This window comes from Anopheles gambiae, chromosome 2 (assembly GCF_943734735.2).
Source record: "Anopheles gambiae chromosome 2, idAnoGambNW_F1_1, whole genome shotgun sequence".
In the NCBI taxonomy this organism is placed as follows: domain Eukaryota; kingdom Metazoa; phylum Arthropoda; class Insecta; order Diptera; family Culicidae; genus Anopheles; species Anopheles gambiae.
The window spans coordinates 85,284,389-85,311,154 of record NC_064601.1 but is presented as its reverse complement, the minus strand read 5'-3'; the positions used below and the strand labels follow the sequence as shown (position 1 = coordinate 85,311,154).

General features: G+C 43.4%; 1 protein-coding gene across 20 annotated transcripts in view; it reads left to right on the top strand.

The window, feature by feature from the left end:
* Positions 1-26,568, top strand: part of LOC1276193 (uncharacterized protein DDB_G0283357) — a 77,576-nt gene extending 51,008 nt beyond the window's left edge. For 4 of the 20 annotated variants that reach the window (XM_061652391.1, XM_061652390.1, XM_061652393.1 and 1 more), the window contains exons 4-17: positions 1,976-2,049; positions 9,773-10,227; positions 10,320-10,568; positions 11,012-11,089; positions 11,557-11,775; positions 11,851-11,956; positions 12,171-13,166; positions 14,491-15,624; positions 16,706-16,806; positions 16,928-17,051; positions 18,338-18,462; positions 18,561-18,767; positions 18,878-18,980; positions 19,054-20,478. In XM_061652391.1, the coding sequence (XP_061508375.1) occupies positions 1,976-2,049; positions 9,773-10,227; positions 10,320-10,568; positions 11,012-11,089; positions 11,557-11,775; positions 11,851-11,956; positions 12,171-13,166; positions 14,491-15,624; positions 16,706-16,806; positions 16,928-17,051; positions 18,338-18,462; positions 18,561-18,767; positions 18,878-18,980; positions 19,054-20,261 (5,179 nt within the window). In that variant the 3' untranslated portion in view covers positions 20,262-20,478. The other 16 variants (XR_009765580.1, XM_061652405.1, XM_061652408.1 and 13 more) reach the window with 16 other exon arrangements.
* The last annotated feature ends 198 nt before the right edge of the window (positions 26,569-26,766 follow it).

Below are 26,766 nucleotides of genomic sequence, written 5' to 3'. Positions count from 1 at the left end.
TTCGCGCGCTGTGGCGCTCCATTTTCCCCCAAACCCTCCCTCTGGGGGAGCGTATTTATGTAACGGATTGTGTAACAGCAGCACGCCTTTTAATGAGCAGCGCCTGGCTGGAAAATCATAAGAAGCACCACACACACACAGGCTTTGTTGTTTCCTTGCTGTTGGTATGCCGCTCTGCCAACTTATTAAGATAATGGATGGGGCACTATAGAGAGAGAAAGAGGGGGTGTGTAATATTTTGTATTTTTGTTTTGTTTTGTTTTGGGAGTTAATTGTCAAGAGAGAGTTGTTCCAACCAACCTCCCACCGACCCACACCGCCCGGTTAAGGCACTTCTCGCTGCGCGCCAGGCCACTGGGTCATTTATTTTGATGGGTTGGTTTGGCTTTGTTTTTCGCCTATCGCTTAATGTAATTAAAATATTAGCTTTATGGGAGATTGTTGTTTTTTGGATATTTTGTTCTTGTCTTGTTATTATTTGTGACATAATTGATATGATTGATTGGTTGGTTGGCCCCCGCCGTACACTGTGAAGTGTGTGGGGCAGTATTGTTTTGGCTTGTAACGGTTCTTTTTTATGAGATTTGTTCTTCAATATTGTGTTATCAAAGCGTTGGTTAAAATTTAAAATGTTTAAAATCGCTAAATTTTAAATTATTTCATCTGCTCTGCTTTATTAATTTCATATCATTTCATTTATTTAATCCAATATCCGCCATCAAGGCTAAATGAAACATACTTAAAACTAATTAAACACTAACAAATAAACAAAATCATTCATGAAAAACTAAGCCTAACTAAACTAGGCTTGACCTTGCAAAACATAAAACAAAAAAAAACACAGGAAGAGCGTAGGGACTATCATAAAATTAATGAAAAAAAGAGTAAATGAAAATCAAGAAGAAGAATTAAAGAGAATTAGAAGAAAAAATACGATTACGGAAAGAATTAAGAGAGGAGTCGAAATCAAAGAGATAGTAAAAGTGGTTAAACAACCTGAAACGACGATAAAGTAACGTATAAAGAGTATGACGTTTTTCAATTGACAGAGGATCACGTGGACGAAGAGAATGTGTTTTTCTTTCATTTATGTAACTTGTTGCCCCTTTTCTTGTAAAGTTTCAATTTATTTGGAAATTTTGCGCTTTTCTTGTGCTAATTAGACACATAATCAATGTCGTTGCTTCATTTATTTCAAATTTAAATTTGTTTAGTATCATTTTTTGCAGCTTTTATCGTTTTTCTCCTTCGCCAACGATTTCTAAGAATCCATTGAAACTTTGCCAAATTCCCATGGCGTTCGCATGAAAATAAATCTAAAGAACTACTACGGCCAAACCACCCCCTTTTCACCCCTTCCCATCCATCTACCAATTATGACGCAAATAAAAACGTATTGTTAACGACAATTTTGTGTAGAAAAAAAAAGTGAAGAGAACGTGTGCATGCCGAATGGATGGTCACCTCACCTTACCTTTTCAATTGCATCTGCTTCGGGCGTGAAATAAAATTTAGCAAGCTTTTCTCTTCTCGGTCAAATTTTCCCACCCTATTGGGAGAAGGAGGCATTACGGAAACCCGTCCGACGAGCCAGTAGTTGGTTGTTATTGTAGGAGGGAAGGGTACGGCTTGCCATTTTTCCCCGTTTTTCATTCACCGTAGCCAATTTTGCCAAACGAGTGGCCTACTTTACTATCGTTGCCATCGGGTGTGTGTGTGGCGGGGTTCAGTTTTCTGCTTTTTCCACCATGGTTTTTTTGTTGCTCCACCTAAAAGTGACGGTGTGTTTTCAAGGCGGTCATAAATTTAGCATAATTCAACTTCTGAAAAAAAAACTGTCTGCTGGTGGTGCTCTGCACTCTGCGTTTTTGTGCATGCTCCGTGTGTTCTGTAGAGTGCATTTTGTTTCTTTTGTTTTTTTTTTTGTTTGTGTCTCACTTACTCACCCTATATTTCTGTTTCATTTCAATTTCAGGGCTGCAATCCAAGCGTTGGCGGCCTACTTGGATGCATTCCAAAAAATCGCTGATGCCGCGACCAACTCTAGAGGTAAGCTTTGTGTGACCAGCGTGCGCGCCCGTACATTCCCCAAACACCACGTGCTAGGTTCACGGACGGACGGACGGACGGACGCTTCGTGCAGTCGTGTTTGGCCTCCGGGATGAAAAATAGACAAAAATGGACAGTGCCACTACATTTTCGAGTAGTTTGCTGGTGTCTCGCCGGCCGTGGTAAAATATTTATCGCACACAATAATGTGTTCGGTCTCGCCCGGTTAGTGATAATGGACGGAAGACGAAAGCCAGCCCACAAGAGGGGGAAGAGAGGACGTGGGGGGGGGTCCGCTTATTATTGTTGTCCGGATTATTGTGGCATAAATATAAAACGCTTAATTGGTGGTCATCATACCACCTTTGGCCACCACCACCAGCAATTAGGTCATGCAGGAAGCATAGCATTAGAATGGCATAATGTTTGCTGTGGGGGTTGCACTTTAGCACTCAAAAAATCCTGCCCAAAGCTAGAACCCCCGTTATGTGGGGCACGTTTTCCACAACAGAACGCTTTTTAATTAGATTTTCCTAAACGATGCAGATGTCAGTCAAATTTTATGTCCAAGTAAAATGCACATAAATCGTTTATGTTTGCTCATTCACACACACGAACACAGCTGTCGCTTATTGGGAGGACCGAATGTGTATTGCTTATTGGTATTTATTGCCCCACTAATTGGAACCTAATGTTATGGATTATGAAATTTGCAAAACGTGTGTCGCCTTTCCACCCCACCCCCCACCCGGAAAGGAAATGAATTTTCTCACATGTTTCAAAATGCGTATCGAAAATGTGACCTGCAACTGTTGGTGCTGCATTGCGGATCAATATATAGAAAGAGAGAGAGAGAGGACATGTGTTGTGTTTGCCCCGCTTTTGGCACACATAAATTCTACCGCCCCAAAACGTAAGCGGCGGGGCGAAGAATCAGTCCGGTCCCGGGAGTGTACAACTTTTTCAAACTGTGACCGGGCGGGGAGGAACAGCCAGCATAACAACCGACCAGGGGGAGCATACACAAAAAACGGGAAGCAGCATAAATCTAGAGCAATTCTAATGCTCTAAACAGGGCACAAACACACGCACACACACACATCATGGCTTGTTGTTTATTTGTTCCGATCATTCTCTGGTAGTAGTTTTCGGATCGGTTTTTTTTTGTTCGTGCTAAGCCATTTTTGTTGTTTTTGCTACCGACCGACCATGTGTGTGTTCAGCTTTCACGCTGTTCCCACCCAGCTGACATGGGCTGTGTATGGTTATGTTGCTACTACTGCTGTGGGGGTATTACTGCCACTCTACTACTGCTGCTGCTGCCGGTGTGTGGTGGCCGTTTGTCTGTGTCCGCCTGTGGTTGGCCAAAAAGCCAGTGGCCAGTTCGAAAACATTGGTTTGCGGGAACCGACCGGGGCTATTTTTAAACACCAACCGAGTCCCGAGCATCGGCGGAAAACATATGTTGCCTGTCGCAGCCTGGCAGGGGCACAGCAGACCCAGGGGGTGTCACAAGTTTTCTAGGGGATTTTTTTTCTATACTTCTGGGTCGAGCGAGCAACAAAAAACAAGTGTTTTCCGTAAACTGAGTGTGTGAGTGTGTGTGTTGAACCGTCACAGAGAGGGCATGGTCAACTTCACTGTAAAACCATCACTTATCGATTCCAAAAATACATTAACTGGTGGGGGGGGGGGGAGTTGATCGCTCTAAACAAAGTAAAGCTGTGCGTGTACCCAGAGTGACAGGGAAGTGATGATGCACGTGGTTTTATTAATCCCCCTTTGCCCTCGCAGGTGGAAAATACGTGTAAAATGTTGCCGAATTAATGCCGCTATTCGTCAATCACATTTGTTTGTAATATCTCCTTCTGTTCTTGTTTTTAAACTATTATTTACAGGGTTTTTCAATTGAGTTTTGTCTAGGAGCATACTTTTTTTGAATAGTCGCAATAGATTCTTGACTAGCATCCTCTATTTTTGATTACGTGCAATTGATTATTGACTAGCAGCAATCGATTTCAGCAGCTCCCTACATAACAGCCTAAGAGCGGCGCGTTTATAACACCCGGTGTGACAGATCGACTTAAATAATAATCTGTGGATAATATTTAATTTCATCCATAATTTTGATTTCATGAATGCACAATGCAAATGAAAAGCACCTAACGGCTGAATTGAAATATGCAGTAGTGGAGCCATAGGCATAACCTAACCATTAGTTGGATTGAGCTATGTGTTCAGATTAGTGGTGGGAGCTCGGAATCGGACCTACCCGATTCCGATTCCGTGTTCGGATCCAATTCAGGAGCCGATTCCGATGCTGAAATCGATTCCGATGCTGAAATCGATTCCGATTCCGGAGCCGATTCCGGAGCCGATTCCGGAGTCGATTCCGGAGCCGATTCCGGAGTTGAATTCGGAGCCGATTCTGGAGTTGATTTCGAAGCCGATTTCAGAATCTATTCCGGGACCGGCTCCGTAATCGGTTCCAGGATCGGAATCGTCTCCAGAATCGATTCTAGGATCGGAATCGGCTCCGGAATCGATTTCAGGATCGGAATCGGCTCCGAAATCGGAATCAACCTGGGAATCGCAATTTGCTCCGGTAACGGAATCAGGCTTGACTCCAGAAATGAAGTTAGCTCCGGAATGAGAATCAGTTCTTAGAATTGAAATAAGAAGTGTAGACAGCGAAATAAGTCCGGGTATCTCCATGTGAATATAATATTTACAAGTAAATTTTGATTCTTTGCCTATATCAACACGTAGGATCATTAGACCCAAACGCCTATTCCTATGAAGATGCCGTAACCGACTTCGTTTCGAAGTCAATTCTGATTTCGGAGTCAATTACGATATCGGAACCGATTTTGATTCCGGAGCCGATTCCGGAGCTGATTCCGATTCTGGAACCAATTCCAGAGCCGATTCCGGAACCAATTACGGAACTATTTCCGGAGCCGATTCCGGAGTCGATACCGAAAACTGATTGCGGACCTGTTATCCGGAATCGATTCCAGAAAACTTTGGAGCTAGCCGGTATCGATTTCGATGAATTCCTAGTCCGAGTTCCGACAATTGCTCCTAGTCAAAAGTCAATCGCTCACATTCTAAAATATAGGATGCTAGTTAAGAATCTATTGCAACGGTGCAAAAAAGTATGCTGCTAGTCTAAATTCAATTGAAACCCCCTGTAATATTGAAACTATTTTAAAAAAATGTTCTAATATTTACAGACTTTAACGAGACACACTAGACAATTGCCATAAGGTTTGTGAGTCTCTTGGGAAAGGTTGTCAGTAGACCTCTTTTTTTTTGCTATGACAGTGGTGTTACAATGTGTCACAACAACGGCCCGATAAAATGTTTGCCAACTGTCACTGCTAATACGAAACACCCTGTGTAAGATCGCCGCGATCGTAATCGGGGAATGCTTTGGAAAGAAGTTTTGTGTAAACAGCAGTTACATGATCATGACCGAACAGTTATTTATCGTTTTCCGACTCAATTTCCTTTTCCATTTGTGTGACATAAATCGTTTGTGGGTTGAATTATCCACTAACCACCCCCCTTCAAAGGCACACACTGTGAGAGCGCTTCCATGTTGAGCAATTAGATCGTACATGGTCCGATAGAGATAAACCGTTGCGTGTGTAAAATATTTAAAATCGCTTCCAACACTGGCACAACAACGTAGAAAAACAAAAGACCGACAGACCCACACAAAACACAACTCCCGAACCTTAAATTAGTGCTTACCGAAGGATGAATGCTCCCGTTTTTACAGCGTGTGGCGAAAATACGATACACCATGGGTCCATGCTTCCTTCTGGCACAGTAGCTCCATTTCGTCGGTTTTATACACTGGCCCCATGCGTGCGTGCACACGAGAGCTCTTCTTGCTATCTGGCCCAGACCTAATAATCATCCACCAACGGGCGGCAATTTCCATACAATACCCCGTATCAGTTTATTTACGTGAAAATAGGAGCGCAAAACATATCGCGGTTTTTTTCCGAGGTGTAAAACCCAAATACAAACATTTTTTTTTTTGCGTCTGTTTGGTGTTCGTGGTGGCGGCACACACGCGGCGGGTGTAGTAAATAAGTGAGCAAGCTCGATGTTAGTCGGCAGCAGCACACCACCAGTTAATATTGGGTGTGCAAAGTGGGCAAAAGTGCTTGAAAACTGCACTCAGCGGAAGGGCTAAGAAGTGGCCGTGTGTGTGGCTGTTGTGGCGCCTTTTTTAAGCAGCCGGTTAATAATGTGTGCACACTTGGCTCACACGGAGGAAAACAAGCAAACCGATCAATCAATTGACCGGCTGCTTATTGCCCTCGCTCATACCCTCCCCCTTCACTTTGACGCTATGACCGACTGACTGACTGACTGTCGATGATCGGTTGCAGTTTAGCAGTAAAGTGATGACCGTTCATTTACCCATTCGCCTTTTTTTTGCCGTTTGTTTTTGCTTAATCATGTTTCGTGTGATACTCTTATTGCTGTGTTGGAAGTAGAAAGTCCATTCCAACGGCCGACCGAACGGTTGCCCATAGTGAACGCGGGCGCCCGTTTTTAACACAACAATACCCACGATGGCATCTACCCGCGGGTAACAAAACACGAACTTTTGCTGCAAACTGCTGCTTTATTTCGAGTTTTATATTTTTACGAGTTTTGCGCGTTTGCCCAGTGAAGCAAAGAAGGTTAATTATTGAAGCAGTTGTTGTAGCATTACTTTAACGGCGCCTTGTGTGTCATGTTGGACTGAGGAGAATCGGCACACGCAATCCTGGGGTTTTTTTTTATTTAAGCATAAGCGATGCCGGCAACAAAATTTAAACCTAAACTGCGCCACAATTTAAACTGGTGCAGAGCCATAAACGTGGGTTTTACGATGAGCTTTTACGCTGGTAGCTAAATTATTGATCAGATCAGTTGCACAGCAAATGTGAGCAAGGGGCTCACTTTCAAAAGTTTTGTGGATTTCGTTGTGTTTTTTTTTTCATTAAACGAGCTTTTTGTGGACGACTTTCATTTGATTTGGTCTTGGCCAGACAAGCGAACTTGTACGAGCTTTCATCGAGAAATTGAAAACACAATCAACTAATCTGCGTAATAATGTGGGAGCGATAAAGTGCTACTTCAGGTGACACCAGACCAACCCCTCTTGCATGGACACATACACACACTCAAACGTGAATGAAATCCAATTTTTGGTGCTGTTTGAAAGGAAATGAGAGAGACTAAAATACAGGGTTTACCGAGACGTTTTACTGCATATTTTGACTCGAGCCTTCCGTTTTGTGTTTAGTGTTTAGTGTTTAGTGTTTATTAATCGATGGACTATAACATTTATATATTGTTATGGTTGGACGCATTTAGAACACTTAAACGTGAAGTCAGTTCTGTTATCATCGTCATTCCAGGCTCGTAGAGATCGTCAGCTGAATTTAGTAAATTAATATACAATGCTAGCGTATTCCAGCATAAATCTGTTAAGTGCGCACTACAGTGTCATAATACATAGGATCACGAAGCTCACGCGTCATGTTTATGACCAAACCATGTAGCCGTTTGCCTGGTCTTGGTCTATCTGCTCCTCGAAGGAGAGTTTAGCATCTAGGAGGACTTCTAGATCCTTGACTCAGTACACTCTTTCGAAGTTCTGACCGTCAAGCGTATAATTAAACAGCGCTGGAGTTCTTAACCGGCTGATTGAGATTATGGTGCATTTATCGATGCAGACGCTTAGTGCTTTACACCTGCACCAGGATACAAACTCAGTCAGGGTGGCTTGTAGTCGAAGATGGTCTTCTGGCTCACGGATTTGACGACAGATTTCAGCATCATCTGCGTAGAGTAAGCAACTATTATCCGGGAGTACCATGCACTAGACATTTGTGTAAAACAGGAACAATAGAGGCCCTAGGTTGTGGTCCGGGGGTACGCCGGAAGAAGCGCCGATAGATCTAGATATGTGGGAGCCCAATCTAACTGCATATGATCGATCACATACATAAATACGACTTCATCCACTTTACCATAGGCGGTGATAATCCGATTCCATCAAGTTTTGTTCAGTTTGAATATAAATATTCACTTGTTCACCTGAAGTTCTGATGACTTGTAGTTTTTCTTCAGTGTAAAACGCGAATATATGGTCGTTTGGTTTGTTGTGATTTTGACCAAAAAGATCCGCTTTTTCTTCTTTCTTTTGGATTAATTGGATTAAAGGTTTGTACAAACACTGCCTCAATATGAAATACGAATTGGAGTGCTACAAATAATTCATTGAATTATGAATTTTTCGGCTTTTATACCCAGTATTAACCATAACTACGCCAAGCACTGTATGATACCATTCCGCTTAACATAAATGTCGAAATGAAGGCGACATGAAATGTAAACAAACCATTTTGAGTAAATTTCCAACCGCTCTTAAGTAAGTAAATAAAACGAATTATGCTCCAAACTGTACATCGTTGTAAAGCTTAACTCCTACTCTTTCAATATTTGACAACATATTTAAATAATAACGAAAAAAATAAGGCGAATCAGTACCAAATCCGAATTAGTAAACATCTCATTAGACAAGAAGATTTTTTTTGTTGCACGAATTTTTACACGCGTATTTTTATATGCCGAACAATACCAACGCGAACGATACAAAAATGCAGCTAATATAGCAAAACGGTTCGGTAAACCCTGCAAAATTTATTCAATTCGAAAAAAGCAAAGTCTCGAACTCAAATTTTAATCAACGCGCAGGAAACGATATTCCCAAAAGCTCGTTCAGTCAGTCGCAACACACCCGAGAGTAGGTCAACAGACTCTGTCGACCGTTTGGGCCGTAATCTTCAATCCCCGATCAATTCATGTGCAAATGAGTAGGGGGCCACCCAATGACGCTGACCAATAATAATTAACACGCTCTAGCGCGCCTCGTGCATGCAGCCAGCCAGCACCACTGTGAGGTGAAACCGGAAGGGACGAGCATTGAAATTTGTCAACAAACTGCTTGCTGCGCTCCTTATCATCTCTCACCCAAACGAATACTCACACATCACACATACAGGGAGCAGATGTCTAGCATGAAATAGGAAGAAAAAAAATCTTAACAATTCCAAGCAATCAACAAAACCAGCTCCCGATTCCGTTAGCTTTATGACGCCACTGGAATTGGAAGTGCAGTCCAAACTGCACCGATTAGACGTGGCTGACTTTTGATAAGGCAAAAGTAAACTCTTGTGCACGTGGGATGGTGGCGAATGACGAAGAGGCTTCAACTGCAACTGCACATTGTACTGTACGGGAAGATCCATTCGAGTTGTAGTAATACATTAGAGGAAGAATTTTGGACAGGGAGGAAATCCGTCCCAATTGATTGAGTGTTCGAATGGCAGCATTAACATTGGACGTGTTCCACCGACGAGTGGTAATTATCACGTACTAAATTGACGACGACGACGCTCTTGCATCTCGCCCCCAAAAATGGAGGAGACCGGTTCTGGTTGACGGTTCTGAGTGTTTATCGTTTGACCGGCGGGGTGGAGGACTACACAATCGTGTTCGTTTTTATGTTCAGAACGCTCAGTTAAGGCGTCTAGCACGAACGCGACGATACCACCCAACATTCTTGCCAAACCCTTTGCATATACAATGTACTCACGCCTTCTAACATTTATTGTTTCCTCCTCTCTTTTTCCTCCCCTCCCCTTAGGAGCCACCAAAGAAATTGGAACGGCACTAACGCGCGTCTGCCTGCGGCACAAGGCGGTCGAGAGCCGCATGAAAACGTTCACCACCGCGATCATGGACTGTCTGGTGGTGCCGCTGCAGGAAAAGCTGGAAGACTGGAAGAAGCAGGTGACGGTGATCGATAAAGACCATGCCAAAGAATACAAGCGGTGCCGGGCGGAGCTGAAGAAGCGCTCGAGCGACACGCTGCGGCTGCAGAAGAAGGCCAAGAAGGGTGCCGCCGACAATCTGCACGTGCTGGTCGAATCCTCCATGCAGGACGTGACGATGCGCCGCTGCGAGCTGGAGGAGGTCGAGCGAAAGTCGCTGCGGGCGATCATGGTCGAGGAGCGGACGCGATACTGCACCTTCGTCAACATGCTGCAGCCGGTGGTGCACGAGGAGTGCGAGGTGATGTCGGAGCTCGGTCACTTGCAGGTAAGAGTAGGGCCATTGGAAGAGTGGCTCCCTTTCACCATGGGCATGATTCTAATCGGATGCTTTCTGTCGTTGTCCAATTTTGGGTATAGGAAGCCATGCAGCTGATAGCGATCGTCACGAAGGATCCCGCCCAGCTGCCGCAAGCATCGGAGGAGCTAATCCTCGAGTCGAAGGCAAACATTAGCCTCTATCCCGACTCGCCCGGTGGCTCCAACTCGCAGGGCGGCTGCTCGAACTCGCTCGGCTCGCGCAAGAGCTCCGTCTGCTCGATCAGCTCGATCAACAGTAGCAGCAGTGGATCGCCGGGCCATCATCAGTTCCAGCGATCGTTATCACAGGTTAGCGCAACAGAACGGCTAAAGTCTATGCTAAAATTTGCTAACTCGTGTGTGATTTCACATCCGTGTTGTGTAGTTAAAAAGGCTAGAAAGAGCTGTGAATAAACGTTGGCACACGCGCTGCTTTCTTTTTGCATGATTTATACAGTGTAGAGTGCAGCGAGAATCACCATCGTGAGGTTTCGTTTTCTATGGAGCAGATGAAGTTAAATTTACTTGCTAGAACTGGATGTAAAATATAATTTAGTTATTTCCATTAGTTTGATACTCTCACAAATTATTCCTATGTAAATGTTAGCTCAATTTCCTTTCATTATTGATTAGTTTCGTGTTTCTTATTTGCTACCTTAAGTTTTATAGTATTTGACAAGTTTGTTTGTTTGTTTTTTATTTAATTTTTTGTGTTTTTTTCCTGTTTTCTTTTCCTTTCCGTTTGTTTTTAGTACTCTCCGGCGATACGTTTGAAACCAGGCGAATCGAGCGATAGCGGCTTTTGCTCTTCACCAGCTTTAACTTCACAGGTTAAACATCTTTGCCTCTTTGTTTTTCTTCATTATTTGCTACCCCATGCGATGTCATCATTCGCTGTTTCGGCTAGATGTGCTTCGTTCGGTTTAATTTATAGCATTTTTTTAAAATTCATTGTTTCCAAGTCCATGGCGCGCGCACAAAACGGCCCATATCGTAGTCGCAGTATTAGTGTTGCTTTAAATTTATTCTTTGTTGTTTGTTTACTTTTTACTGTAATTAAAATGATAAATGTATGTGTTTTTGTTTGTATGGTGCGCTTTGTGTGACTCTATAGCTGAAACAGTTTGTTGATAGAGAGGCCCCCGCTGGTGGTTGCAAAATTTGCACATTCCCTGCAACGGGGCGGCCCTACAGCGGGCCATATGGTTGAACCGAAATTGATAAGCAATGTTCTATCGCCTTTTTTTCCTCTCCCCATTTCACTGTACTCGGGCCCTCCTGTCCCCGCTTGCTACAGGCCTCCACCTTAGCTAGTCAATCACATGCGGTATCAACGTGGCCACCGCACACACAGGATGCAACGTCAACCGTCGACCGTCCGCACACGATTTCGTCCGCCTACGAGAAGGGCCACCAGCGACCCGCCCTCACGGTGTACACCTTCCAGAGCCCGGAAACGATCGCCGAAACGCAAAAGTCGCCGGCAAACGTTGCCTGCCGACCGCCGCTACCAGTGGTAAGTGTGCGAAGTGTAGCCTAGCGTCTCTTAAGCTAGCAGCAAGATTAATCACTGGTTTTATGTTTGTTTTAGCGCTGCTCCTCCCTCGAGAGACCACTCTCAACGACTTCCGTGAAGAATGCCAATCCCAACGTGCCGCGTCAGTGTCCGTCTCCGATTCCAGCGCACATTACCAAAGGTATGAACGAAAAATGTCGCATTATTTCGGTGACGAATCGATACAAAGCTTTGCGTGTTGTTTGCTGTTGCGCTCTACGTTGGAGTGATCCTTTGTTTAATTTATACTAATGGAACCCTCCCTATGAGTGCTCCTTTTAAAAAGGAAACTCCAATCTCCAACTGATAAAACAAAACCTCCCACTAATCGCACACGAAACGGACATTTGTTACAGAACACCCACAACTTCAGCCCACCTACGTCAATATGACGGAACTGGCTTCGATGGCTGCTTCTAAAACCACTAACAACAGCAACAATGTTAACAACAACAACAACAACAATCATCACACATCAACAAGCGGCAACAATGGAGGTGCCAGTACGAATAACGTCCAGCAAGCGGCATCACTGCAGTCCCATTCCCAAATCCCATACCAGCAGCAGCAGCAACAGCAACAGCAACTGCACTCGCCTGTCCTCTCGTCCGCCTCCTCGCTAATCTCGCCCGATTCGAACGCGACGAACGCAATCAGCTCGCCGGACGTGTCCGCCTGCAGTACCCAGACGCCCCAGAACACGCCGCAGACCGGGTCGCCCGGTACGCCCAACTACAGCAGCATCGGCTGCGCCGGCGGCGGCACAATCAATCTCGGCTTCCGCAGCACGACACCGTCGTCGGCGGGCGGTGGCACCGCGGCCGTCACACCAAGCGAAAGTAATATTGACACTTCCTCCAACCACACGATCACGATCGATGACAACGAGGAGCATTTTAACAACACCATCAGCACCACCTCCGCGTCCGCAAACATAACATCTACCACCACCATCAGCACTTCCGATACTAGCAACAATTCCTCCTCCAACAACACCACCACCAACACCACTACCACCGCAACTAGCTCTACTAACAAACCATCTCCTCCCCACTGCTCCACCGTCGGCGGGACCGCCGACGCGCCGCCCAAAAGCGTGCTCGATAAGGACAAAGATATACTCAAACGTACCGGTTCAGTTCTAGAGAAAACGTCGCTGTTCGAGCAGCAGATCAACAACAACCAGCTGCATCAGCCGACGGTACCGCCGCCGCAGCAGCAGCAGCTCAGCGTGCCGACGTCGCCCGCCACCCTTTCGACGCGCCACAACGACCCGAACGCACTGTACGGACGACGGACGAACGAAGAAATCTACAAATCCGCCGGTCAGCTGCAGCTGGATCGCGATGCAGGTAAGCGAACGAGCCGCCATCCTCCTGCCCCGTGTGTCCCCATCCTCGTTTCTTCCCATCCATATGTCTTTTTTCCTATCTCTGTAAACTCTCTCTCTCTTACTCTCTGTATAGCAAATTTAACTAACGACACTTAAAGTTCACGTTTGGCAAACACTTTCGTCTGTTGCCATGCGGAAACATTTGCTATACACTGTTTTCTCGTGAAGTCTGCATCGAGTTACGTTTGAAATGCATGTGAAAGGAGATTGAATATTTACAAGCAAAAAAGGAATCTAAAAAATCTCTAGATTACAAGAAAAGACATACAAAACAGTCAAAAACATTAAACTGATTTTATTTGCAACTTTTACACTGCACATTTGCATGAGAACAATAATAGTTAACACAAAAAACATACATAAATAACAGCAGAACAGGAAAAACTCACTTAAAATTCAAGCATGAAAAACCCAAAGATAATAAGAGTAGCATTTTGCTGCATAATTTGCATTACGTTTAGTGTTGTAAACGTCCTAGAGGTTTATCATGCTTTTTTTGGCAGTTCTTATGTTTTGCACACTGTTTTCACCTTTTCGCTGCTTCCACTTCACTCGCTTTCATCTTTCCTACGCTTGTTTGCACCTATGTCCGTATGTTCTCTATCGATTGTCGTGTTTTTGTTGTGTTTTGTCGTTTGTTTGTTTGTTTTTTTTTTGTTCTTATCCGTTTTCTCTTTTCTTTTTTCATTTCTAACCGTTTTCCGTTTGTCTTGTTTATTCACCTGTTTTTGTTGTGTTTGTTTTGTCACATTTACATTTTGTTTTTTTTTTCTTCTTATTTTGTAACTTTCCTGTCTCTGTATGTATCTGTACCCACCCACACGCGCGCTATGTGTTAATGTGCCTCCTGCTGTGCGTCCTGCTCATTTTCGTTATAATCCACAATACACGCGCGCGCCCGCTGCAAAAAAAACGCTCAATTGCACCATCGAAAACTCACGCAACACGTGCACATTCGATTTGTTGTGTGTTTTGCAACCCACCAAATATCCATTCTAATGCGCATTGAAACACCTCCGCCCCTCAACGACATACTCGGTTGTTCGTTGGTGGTACTTCCGATCCGATGCGTTGTGCGTGCGTTTACTGCTGCTGTGCCCGTGCTCGCTCACTCAATGCTGCCTATATAATTATTCACCGCTGACCAACAATGCAACAATGCAAAAATGCACCCATTCACTCGCCTTTTGCCTCCAATGCACACATATGCGTGGGTATGTTTGTGTGCAAATCGCAAAAAAAAAAAAACAAAAAATTCTGCAACCCTGCACCCTCCGCCTTAGACTGCATCGACAAGCAAACGATCGAAGAACTAAACAATCTGATTGGTGAATTAGATCTCTTTCAAAGAGAGCACGAAAATGCTCTGCTACTTCAGCAGCAGCAGCAGCAACAGCAGCAGCACCATCCACACCATCCGCCACAGAAGCACGCCCGCCATCGGTACTCGAACGGCGGATCGGGCTCGGGCGATCCTGCATCCGAGTCCGACACGATCCTAGCGAACGGTGTGAATAACAATCATGGTGGTGGTATGCTAGCGTCCGGCCACCGCAATGGTAGCCTGCACGATGCCGAGGACGGTCTGCAGCTGCTGGAACAGCCAACCACTACCCTCGGTGGTGGTGGTCGGCTACCGTCGTCGATCTCCTCCAGCAATAGCAATCTGGACGAGTACCTGAGCAACCATCAAGCGGCCGACGAGACGAACGGTTCGATGACGAACCTGGCGGCCAAGTACAGCAACCACAATGCGCAGTCTGCCGACACGACCGATTATGCCAGCACGGGCGGCCACTACCACCGCACATCAGCGTACGGGCAGCAGCAGCATCAACACCAAAACCACTCGATCGGGCTCGGGCTCGGCTCGTCCGCCGGTGGCTCCACGCAGGGGCTCGATGGCATCGCGACCGGGTTCGAGAACCCCTCGTTCATGATGGAAAACTACTACAGCCAGAACCGTAGCGAGGTGGTCGTGTTGCGCTGCAAGGACACGAGCCGCAACAGTCTCAACAATGCGCCGGACGATCTGCTGACCGGGAGCGGACTGATGCAGCTGAACGGTACGCCGGTCGACAATTCGCATCAGCAGCAGCAGCAACGGTTAAGCTCGTTCCGCGTGACCACCTCGCGGCCAGCATCGCCCGCCTCGATGTCATCGTTCTTTGGCATTAGTTCCCGGTCGCCAACGCCGTCCCTGTCGCTGCCCGTGACGGCAAACTCGTCGCCACAGCATCATCATCATCATGGCCACAACAACCACCACCATCAGGCGGCGGCCGAAGCGAATGACCCGGCGGTGGCGCCCAATTCGTCCAATCACGCACCATCGAGCGCTGGTCCGGCACCACCGTACGACGATCGTATCAATCGCAATAAACCCGCCATCACCCCGAGACCTGCATCGTTATCTGGTTTGTTTGTTTGTTTGTTTCACTTCATTTCACTTTCCTCCGACCTTCCCACATCCGTATTTTGGTTCGTTCATTTTGTAATGTATTATAATACCTCATTTTGCATCCTCCATTTAACGCTCGTCGCATCCAACACTTATCAACCACCATGACTTCTTCTCATGCTATGGCTCACCTTCACCCATCATGCATCGTTCATACCTCATTAACCTAATTTATGTGATCAATAGGGACAGCTCGCAGACGAACAGCCTCGCGCGTGGTATACTAATTATGATTAGCTGCAAGTAGTCGAACGACCCGACCGATGTGCATATTCCTTGTTTATTAGGTTTTTGTGTTTTTAATTGTAGTTTCGTTACATGATGTTGTCGCTATGTTGTTAAGAAAGCATTTATTGTTGTTATTCTTCTTCTTTACCAGACTTTAATTTTAATTTGTATAGTTTCATAATTTACTATATTACCTTATACAAAACATTATGTTGTTCCAATTGTGTTATCACTGTTTTCTTGTCTTTCTTTCACCGTGTTTTTGCTGTGTTTGCGCCCTAGTCCTATAATACATGTGTGCATCATACCTCACCGCCTATCAATCACACCTTGTCTCAGTGTTTGCTCTTTGCGTTTGCAATGTACTCTCTGTTGCTAGTTGGGTTTAATTTGTTGCTCTCAGTTCCGTTCTCATGTTCATACATACAGAGCATCACACATACACATTTCAACAGTCATCGCCATATCTATAAGTTGTAGTACGGTCTTCATAAAACAATGAAAACGAATGAAAAGTTCACTATTGAATGTCCCTTTAGCTGTAGCAACTAAATACTGTTCAAGTGTCGCGTGTTAGAAAGATAAAACTTATGGTTTAAAAATTAACAATTTTGACACATACTAAACAAGGGATCAGAGGTTCCCAAAATTGGATTTGTATTTACCTGTTGCAGCTACGACTATTTTCTACTTCTTCACTTCACGCCCCGTTGACTAGCGTGTATTAAAAATAATAATCTAATTTGCTTGTTCTTATCCTTCTCCCTTCCACTCTCCCTGCTCTCCCCTAATTAAACCTCCCTTTGCAGGACCGACCCGTGTCACCCGACGTGCGTCCGTCAATACGGTGAAGCCGCCACCGCCGGTCCGGCGCAGCTCAAGCGTAACGCCTAGTCCTAGCGTAGGAACTGTAGGTACAGTACGATTTGGACGTTCGAGCCAGAAGCGACTCACCGGTTTCCGTTCTTTCTTTTTTCCTTTTCTTTTTTCTTTTTGTTTGTTCTTTTTTGTACTCGTTTTCTTTTCCACAGAATTCCACCAACACCACCACAACCACAAATCTTGCCCAGCAAAGCCTAGCTTACACCTCATCAGAAAGTTTACCACCACCACCCGCTTATCTGTTAGATTCGGCCGCCGGAAGTTCACCTAGTAGTGCGTTGTCTTCTTCATCTTTTTACTTTATGTTATTTTTCTCATTTTGCGTAACGATCGATGTACTTTAAAAAGCCTTGAGAGGGACGCATTAAGCTCATGTTGTAGTATGCAGTGCTGCAAAATGTCACTGGCAATGTCATAAAAAAACTGACTGAAACAAAATTCATGTCAGCGTTACGTACTCAATTGTGATAATCAGAGGTGATACTCATAACGATTGGTGTGATCAATACATACAATACAATACATGCTTCGTGACATTTTTGCGACCATCGCTTGGTCAGTCACCTTGTCATGACTTTTTTTACTGTTGATCAGTTCTGCAAAATCACTGGCATAGTCATGACAAATTACAGCTGAAACAAAATAATGTCATCGTCACGAGCTCTATTGTGATGATCAGAAGTGAGACTCAAACAGTTGTTACGACCATCACATGCTTTGTGACATTTTATGCAACCAACTCTTGGTCAGTCACTTGGTCGTGACATTTTGTGTCGGTGGTCAACGCGATGGTCATGGGAGATATGCGGTGCTTGCGAGTGGTTCCAAGAGACATAATAAACCTATTTTCTCGCACTGTTTGACCCAACAGACAAACCAAAATGTCACCAAGCATGTGATTGAGCCTCCAACTGTTTGAGTCTCACCTCTGATCATCTCAGTTGTGTACGTCAGTTGATTTGAGCTTCGTTTCAGACATGAGTGCTGGTGACTGAAACAGTGGCATTTGGCAGCACTGTTCACAGCCAGGAAAAATCATGATTATGCTTGCCCCGACATTAAGCTCAGCTTGTGAGTCAGAGTATCCCGACTGACTCAAGCACTCGCATGTCGTGTTCGGTATGTCATGACGCACTTTCATTGAGTATCAGCAATGAGCATCAAGCTATCACGGATATGTTCATTGTTTTCGTTTGTGAAATTCTCGTGATGCTCATGACATTTTGCAGCACTGGTAGTATGCACACTCATTTGGAGTGTCCGTTTATCGTAACTGTTGAGTTAGATGTATGATTTACAAGTATTTCCCATTCATCCTTTTCTTTGTGGCTGCATCATTGATTCAGTCAGGCGTCGAATAGATTCACTATTTCATTTGCATGACACTTTGATGCACCCCGGTGTAAAATCGGACCCTGCTAAACCTACTTACGCTCTATAAAAATAATTCCCAAATGGAGTAAATCATTGCGATATACGCAGTTAGAAACGAAGTGTGATTAAGACCATATCCTCCTTCGGAACAATGTTTCTTTGTTTCTCACCCATAAACCATCCAGTTTCAGGAAATGTGGCGGGCACGGTGAAGGCACTGAATGAAATCAGGCACACCCCGGCCAGTCCGGGCGTGTTGCGAAGGGCTCAGCAGCAGAGTAACCCTCCATCCAATCAAGGATCTCCTACGGTAATTAGAGAACTCCATGTTGTGTGTGTGTGTGTTTCGTCGTGCCTTAAACCTCTGTTCGCTTATTTGTTCACCATCCATCAATTTCTTACCATTAGCAATACACCAACCAGTACGGTACACTGCCCGCCAACAGGCAGCATGGTCATGATCATATTCCAAGCACGACATCATCATTACCCCCGACTGCTCCTACAGCTGCTGCAGTGACTGCGCCCCAATCACACTATCCCCCATCTCAACACCATCATCACCACCACCCCAGTACACCAAACTCATTCCATGCCACTGATAGTAACAAGCCGGTACTCATCCTTTCACTTTCTTTCTCTTAATACCCTACTACTACTGTATACGAATTACTAATACTTTCACAATTTTTGGATCGTATGATCACCTTGCGCCCGGATTCTAGCTATCGAACCGATCTCCGAAAACGAATCTCCACCAACAGGGAGGAATATACGCACAACCGAAACAGCTATCGACCATGTCCAGCTTCCGCACCTCAAGTCCTGGTAAGGGTAGAGTCAGTGCAACGCGCATTCGGGCAAACGGCTAATTGCGCAACTTCACTTCTCTTTGCCACAGGTCCCCAGAAGCCAAACAGTAGCTTCCTCGCACAGCTAAACGCCAAGATAGCACCGAACAAAACGCCACAATCGCAGTCACCTGTGCCCTACCAACAGTCACAGCAGCAGCAGCAGCAGCAGGCAAACAACTACGGTTACACGACGGCACAGTCCGGCAACGAGCTGATCTACCAACGGTCCACTCCGGTCGATCCGCGAGCGTACAACAATAATCAGCAACACCTTCAACAGCAGCAGCAGCAGCAGCAACAACAACAGTACTACCAACAGCATCAACAGCAGCAGCAGCCCCCGCCACATCCACCACGCGAGGGTAAACATTCAATCTATTCCACCTCTAATCAGCCCACTTCACAGCAGCACTACCAGCAGCAACAGCAGCTGCATCAACAGCAACAGCAATACTATCAAACGCAGTATCAATCGCAGCAGCAACAACCACATCAGCCGCTGCAGTACCAGCAGCAACCGCAATCCTCGCCATACTATTACCAACAACAGCAGCAGCAGCAATCGCAACAGGCGCCTCACAAGCAACACCAACAGCAGCCACAGTACGGTCATGTTCTACCACCCGCCGGGGCTACTAGCAGTAGTGGCAATAGTAGTAGTAGTGCCGGTGGCTATCCGACGCAAAACATTTACGTCTCGACGAACCCGTTCGTCAGTTCCGTCCAAACGTCGTCCGGTAGTGGTGGTGGTGGCATGCCAGTCGGTAGCTACTCACCTTCGTCCTTTGGCAAAGGCACACGTCATCACCATGACGACGGGGCCAGTGGGGGCGGCGCTAGTGGCAGTAGTACCCCGAATCGGACAAGTAATTTTCTCCTCCCAATCCGTTTTTACAACACTCTTGACTGTGTTTGTGCGCTTTTGTTTGTCGTTCTTTTCCGTTGCCGAGTGTGTTTGCTGTTCGTTTGTTTTGTCGTTGTTTGTTGCCATTTTGTTTTATATATTTTATATATCATATGTGCCGAACGTTACGCTTTGTTTGTTTGTTTTTTTTTTGTTCCGTTACGTTCTGTTTTTTCTTCTTATTTTAAACATTTTTGTTTGCATTTTTCATGTTTTAGTAACATGCATTCCCACTTGAAGAATTGTTTCCTAAAATTCAGTGGATTTATTTTCTCATTTTTTAGTGTGCAAACTTATACTTTGACGTGTGTTTGTAAAGTAATGAGCCGTAATTGCTTATTCGTAATTTGAAATTCATATAATTTTCCCAATCGACAATCAATCACTCTTCGTAAATCAAAAATGTACGCGTTTGCTCATTTGCTGCAGTACGCGGTTGGTAAATTTGAACTTACATATATTTGCGCTTTATTAAAAATACTGTATTTTGTAACCGCATGTACAGCAATGCTATTTGATTTCCAAAATCAATTCCATTAAATAGTAATTAATGGCAATGCCTCTGTTCCCTGTTCCTACAGATCATCACAGTCGCAACAGTTCGGCAAAAAACAATAACGGTGCCGCTGGCGGTAGTGGTGGCTCAGCATCCGGTCCAACGCACAATGTGCTCGCCAAAACTAGTGCCGGTTTTCTGGAAAATCTAAATGCCCGACTTGCGGAACAGCGACTATCGGGCAAAGCATTTGCCGTGCGGAATCTGATCAACAGTAAAGCCCTGGTAAGCATTCAATGCAAAGCTGACAAAGGATGTATACATATTTAAAGCGGGCAACGAGACAAAAACACGTGTTTTGTGCGTTTGCTGCAGTCTTCTCTGCCGTGGTACACACATCAAACGGTATTTCCTCTCTTTTCTTACCAATTTTCTTTTCTTTTCTTGTGTTTTTTTTTATTTGTTTCAATTTATTACAAAAAAACAACAATACAAACACGCTAGCACGACAACGGCGAGCGGTACTATAGCCAACAGTTTCACTTTTAAAAGCATATGTGTAGTGTAATAAATGGAACTCAAATTCGTTGACACGGTCGAGATATGGGTTCCGCCGCGAGGTGAGAAAGTGTGACTGTGCAAGATATTGTTACAATTTTTATCATTCCTTTTTAAAAATAATTATTGCGTGTAAATCGATGTGTGTTTGAACCACACACACACCTTCATAAACACACATACAGTTTGTTTTATTGTTCATCTTTTGTTTCGTCTAACAATATAACATGATTTGGCTCTGTTTTTTGTCACTTTAATCCGTCTCTCTCACCTTTATTACATGCTTTTAAAGCGTCTTGCCGCACATAAGCTGTATTACGGATGTGTTGGCAGGATGCGTATAAGCTTTTGTAGTTTCCATCTACATTGGAACGAGTGATTTTGTTTTCGTTCCTTAATTTTGTTTTCTGTTTCTTTAACTTTGTAATTTTGTTTTTTAAACTAATTGCCGCATTCGATTCCCCTTTTTCGTTCTTATATTGTTTCCTTGTTTGGTTTTCTATTTTACAATATAATGGAGTGTGCTTTTAAATAACCAATATTCGATCTGTTCTTGATTGTTTTGACATACATGCAGATTTCGTTGTTTTAGTTCACTTGTACAATGAACATTGTTTGGTTCGATATAAATTTGTCTTCAGCGTGTAGCAGAATGATCGTTACGAATGTACTTGTAATGTTTAGTATTGCACATACACACAGTATCAGTATGGTAGCGATAGAAAACGAGAAAAAAAGCTGAATGTTCATGTCGTCCACCACAGCCAAACGCTTGACTTTACGTCCTTCAAACACAGCAAAAACAAAATAATAATAAGGATCATCCCTCTTTATTAACTATTTTTCCTATCCCCATGAGCCTTTGGTTATTCATTCCCTCTCCCTTCACCTTAAGTAAAACGCGATTGCTTCTAATCGTACTGTGATGACACCAAAATGTACCAAAAAAATCGCAAACAAAACACCGGTCCACCGGTATATTTAGGAAGCATAATCACAATGTTAATATATTATTACTTCTCACCGCTCAACTCGCTTTTCCGCCATCAGCAAATATATACATATTTTTTAATTCCGATAATCTTGCGGTGGAAGATCACCATCTTTTATTCGCATCCGTAGCCATACACCTCGCTGCTCTACGGGCGCTGCCCGCACCGCGTTTGTGCATATGTGCGAATGTATTTTATCTACCTCGTTACTGTTTACTACACCCATTGCCTTTTGTATCTCCTTTACTATACTTCATATTTGGCCTAACGCTTTTTTCCGCTGCGCGTTCTGATGTGCTTTAACGAATCACACCGAATCAACAGTGCGCCATCGAAACAAACGCCGTTTCTAATCGATTTTTTTCTTTTAATATTAACTCTCCCCTCATTGCAGCCGGACCCACGGATATGCCACGAGTCGCTTATGGATCAGATAAAGCGTGGCGCTACGCTGAAACGCAACCGTACGATCAACGATCGTAGTGCACCAAAAATCCATTAGATTTCTAACGCACCCTCCCGAACTGCACTACCGCGCTTAAGCCAACACCAGTAAAACACACCCACCTAAGAGGAATATAGAATATGTATACAAAAAGTGTGCGAGCGCGCGCGCGCGCACCTCACGTGAGAGAGACTAGAGAGCGTGTGCGCTCGGTTTGAGTTTTTTTCTTTTCTTGTTTTTGTGTTGGCGATGCAGTTTCCCCAAATGGAAGCAGCCAATACCGCTGGATTGCCGATCAGATACGAAATGTAAAGTTAACGGTCACTCACATTTATCTGTAAGAAGCTACTGAGCTGAATGTAACCCAATAGGCTGAAGAAAAGATGCATATCGTGTGTGTGTTTTTGCGGGGCGAGAAGATTGATCCGTCGCACATAGTTTCGTGCGGAAGAAACGCAGGTACCTTGAAGGCTGGTTAAGGTATTTATCATTTTCGAGTTTCGTAGTTGTTTATTTTTCCTTCTCTCTCTTTGTTTAATTTTCTTTCGATTAATGAATTTTGTTTAGTACACATGTGTTTCTCATTGGGCAAAAAAGAACAAATGATGAAGCAAATAATTAAAATGATCAATTCAATAGAACCGATTCCAGAGCGGATAAATGGCAAGCAAAACTGTGCTAAAATTGTGCTGAAACGATTGATAGCTGCATTATTCCTATTTGGATCAGGAGCGAACTGAAAATATTTGAATTTCCTATTTCTTTTGCCGATTTCTGCATTAAATGATTACACTTTTCAATGAAGCCTTGTATGCCCCCCAGTGTGTAGTTCTAAGAGCTGTTTTTTGTTTTTTTTTCGGAATTGCGTACTAAAAATCGCAAGCGTAATGCAACAACCAGTGCAACAAATAATACAAGCAGACAGAATTAGCGAGCTGTGAAAAGCTATACAAAAGTGAAGTAAAAGAAGAAAGGGAAAGAGGGAGCATCCTCTATCACACATCATACCCAATATATCAATTTTCAGCATAATTCTCGACGTAAGAAATTTTCCTGTTGTATTCAATCAATCAGTGCACGCTGTTGACATGCAAAATCAAACATTGAAAGCAAAAGTTAAACAAAAAGACTTACCATTCGTATCCCGTTCGTATTATACCGAGTACTAACTACTGTCTAACCCGTGTTGAATTTGCCAATCTCCACACTCGCCTTATAACCGACATACCAATATACCGAAATAATGATATACATGGTACGTAACTGAATAATAAAGTAAATGAAAGTTCATTTAGTAGTAAACCCACAACAAGAAATTAAACTCTGCTCGTCCCCTAAAAGGCGACATAAACACATAACAGAAAGGACAAAAGCATTTTAGGGAAGAAGGCAACCAATTCGTCCAACTACAGCCAATTATCAGACGGTGGGAGTGTGTGGGGGGTAGTAAGATTATAGAATGCTCCAATTTGCAGCTTTTATAGAGAACTTCTTGTAAGACTTGCGTCTGAAAGCCGGCTGTCTGCATCCAATCGCAAGGCACGCTGCAAAAGTGAAAGGTTCTCTGTGGCTCATCGCACACTATCAAATGGCTACAGCTTTTAGTACAGTTTTTAATCCACTTCATCTCGTTCACAACTCACTCACGATTCATCTGTGTACCAACCACCACTACCTTGAAGGAAATAGTAACATGAAATGCTCAAACTAAAACATGCATACAACAAAACCTAACTAGCGGATGATCCAGCCGAACATATTATCCCTTAGGACGAAACATCATTGTGTCATTTGCGACAACAAAGAACCGGTAAAGACTGACAAGAAGTCGAAAATGCGCAAAATATCTCTTTTATTGATGTGTCTTCTGTAGGTGGTTCATATGTGGTGTAATTATAACAAAGCAAAAAACAAACAACAACGGAACAGACATACACACACTCCGAGAGCTGTGTGTGGTGTACGTGGTGTTACATTTTACGTGCGCAAAGGAAAGCTAGCTATAGAATTGTAATGTGTATCCTTCTCTGCTGCCGTCACTTTACAATAATCACAATTAACTTACGAAATCAACCAAACCGAACCTTTTTGGGTCTAGATGGATGGCGAGGGGGCGATGCGTACACGTAAACAACAACACTAAAACAAACACAAGAAAACAATGGCACTTAAATCGGTAAGCTCGGTTCCTACTGGTTATGTCGCGGCCGGTTGAATGTATTGCAACTGATAGGGCCAAAACTATTGACATTCGGTGTTAGGTTGCAGTGCAGATACAATATCACAATATCATCCATTTTTCGCGTCCGCTTAGATACGGACCAGTCTTCCACCAAAGATCAGTAACAATTGGAAGTAAACAGAAGAAAAGACGAAGTATGATTTGCAGTACTAAAAGCGGGTGGATTGTGTATGCAGGAAAAGAAACTTGGATGTAGCAAGGAAGAGAATGAAGGGGGAAAGATGAAGTGTGTACCGTAAACCAAACCTTAGAACAGAGGCTATCTTTATTTTTGAAACCTTTACTCCTTTAATGGTTGCTATTTGTCCAATGTTTATTTATACTGTTTTTTTCATTTTTTTTCCCTAGTTTTTACCACATTTATTTAATTTATGTTTGCAACTCACTCTCTGCAGTTAATTTGCGTTTATTTGTTATTTCCCCCCTTTTTCTTATTTATAATATTGTTTTCTTCTTACAAACTTACCTATTTTCCGTTCTTTTTTCCATTTTGAATATCTTTCTATTGTTTTCAAACCCTTGTTCACTTTTTAGCTTATTTATTTGCATTTTTTTGTTTTCTAATATTTTTTGTTTGTTTTATATATAATAAGACTTGTTTTTCCTGCTTTTGTTAACACGTTAATGTAAATAATGAATGTGTGTATGTATATGTTTGGTGTATTGGGGAAACATTTCTCTGCCACGATGCGATTTAAATTATCCAACCAACACTATTTTAGGTTTTATTCTGCGCTCATTAAAAATCAAAAACAACTGTTCGAAAACGAAAAGGCGAAAGAAAAAAAGCAAAAATGCGCAACTACGATGAACATTTCTAGATCGCCGATGTAATCGATCACTACCGAGCATCGCCGGTGGTGGAGAGAGAAAATAATAGGTTAACCACGATGTGTCCTAACTGGCAAAAGCAAATCACCTCGAAAGGATGATGATGATGAAACACAATAACTAGCTTCTAGCAAAACAAGAAAAAAACAAGTGGAAGAATGCAGCAGATAAGCTAAGAGAACGTAATTAACGGTTAAAACACACATATAATTAACTTATGCGACAAGCTAAACCTACTAACCAAAAAGAAAACAAATCAACAAGAAGATCTTGGAATGGAAGAATCTAAAACTCGACGTTAAACTAAAAAAGTGAAACCACGGTGAAAACCCTAACACAACACTGTTTACAATAAAACACCCACAGCGGTGTTGTGGGTGAACCGTGAAGCTGCTAAACAACAAAAACATATTATTTTTATACATCAAAAAAGTAGTAAGCCCAACAAGTGATCGGAATCAGTTAGAGAGACAGAGAAAAGGTGTGGTGAAGCGAAGGGGGGAACTATGTGGGTTTGATCGATGAACACGGGTCGATATAGCCACGAAGCATTAGTTCTAGTTATACATTATATATACACAATAAATATATATACATATACATCTTATGTATACATAAGGCACTGTGAAGCGGACAATTCGAATGCAAATGGTAGAGCGGTAGAACCAACCGGAACACACTAAAGCACGAGCAAAGCCAACACTGGGTAACGGCCCCGTTAATGCAAAACAACACACTGTAGATGGTGAATAACTGTAATACTAGCGAGAGCTGCTTGCACTGCACCGCAGCTTCAAGAGCAATGGCAAACGTAAAGGAGGGAAGGACATCATGACGCAAACCACCTCCCGAGAGGAGCGTTCGAATCTCAGCGAAGAATGGGTAATTAAAGGTGAAGAAGAGCGAGAAAGAGAGGAACGAAAACACTTTGTTCATCCATTTCAATAATACGTGTCGAATCGGGGCAGGAAAGGGGAAAAATCAAGCGGAAAATAAGTAATATTAATGACAAAACAAACAACTCTACTGTATCATTGTACACTGAAATAAAGAGAAACAAAAACAAAACATCATTATATCAACGAAAAGTATAACTTGTGAAGGTGCTTTCTTTTTTTCGAATGCTAATAAGAAAATTGAAGAAAGAAAGCAAAGTAGGAAAACTACGAAAGAAAATGAAGAAAGAAATCAAAGTAAGAAAACAAAGAAAGATAATCAAGAAAGAAATAAAGCGAAGAAAGAAAATAATGAAAGAAAAAAGACGACGAAAATGAATGCAACACCAATATAAG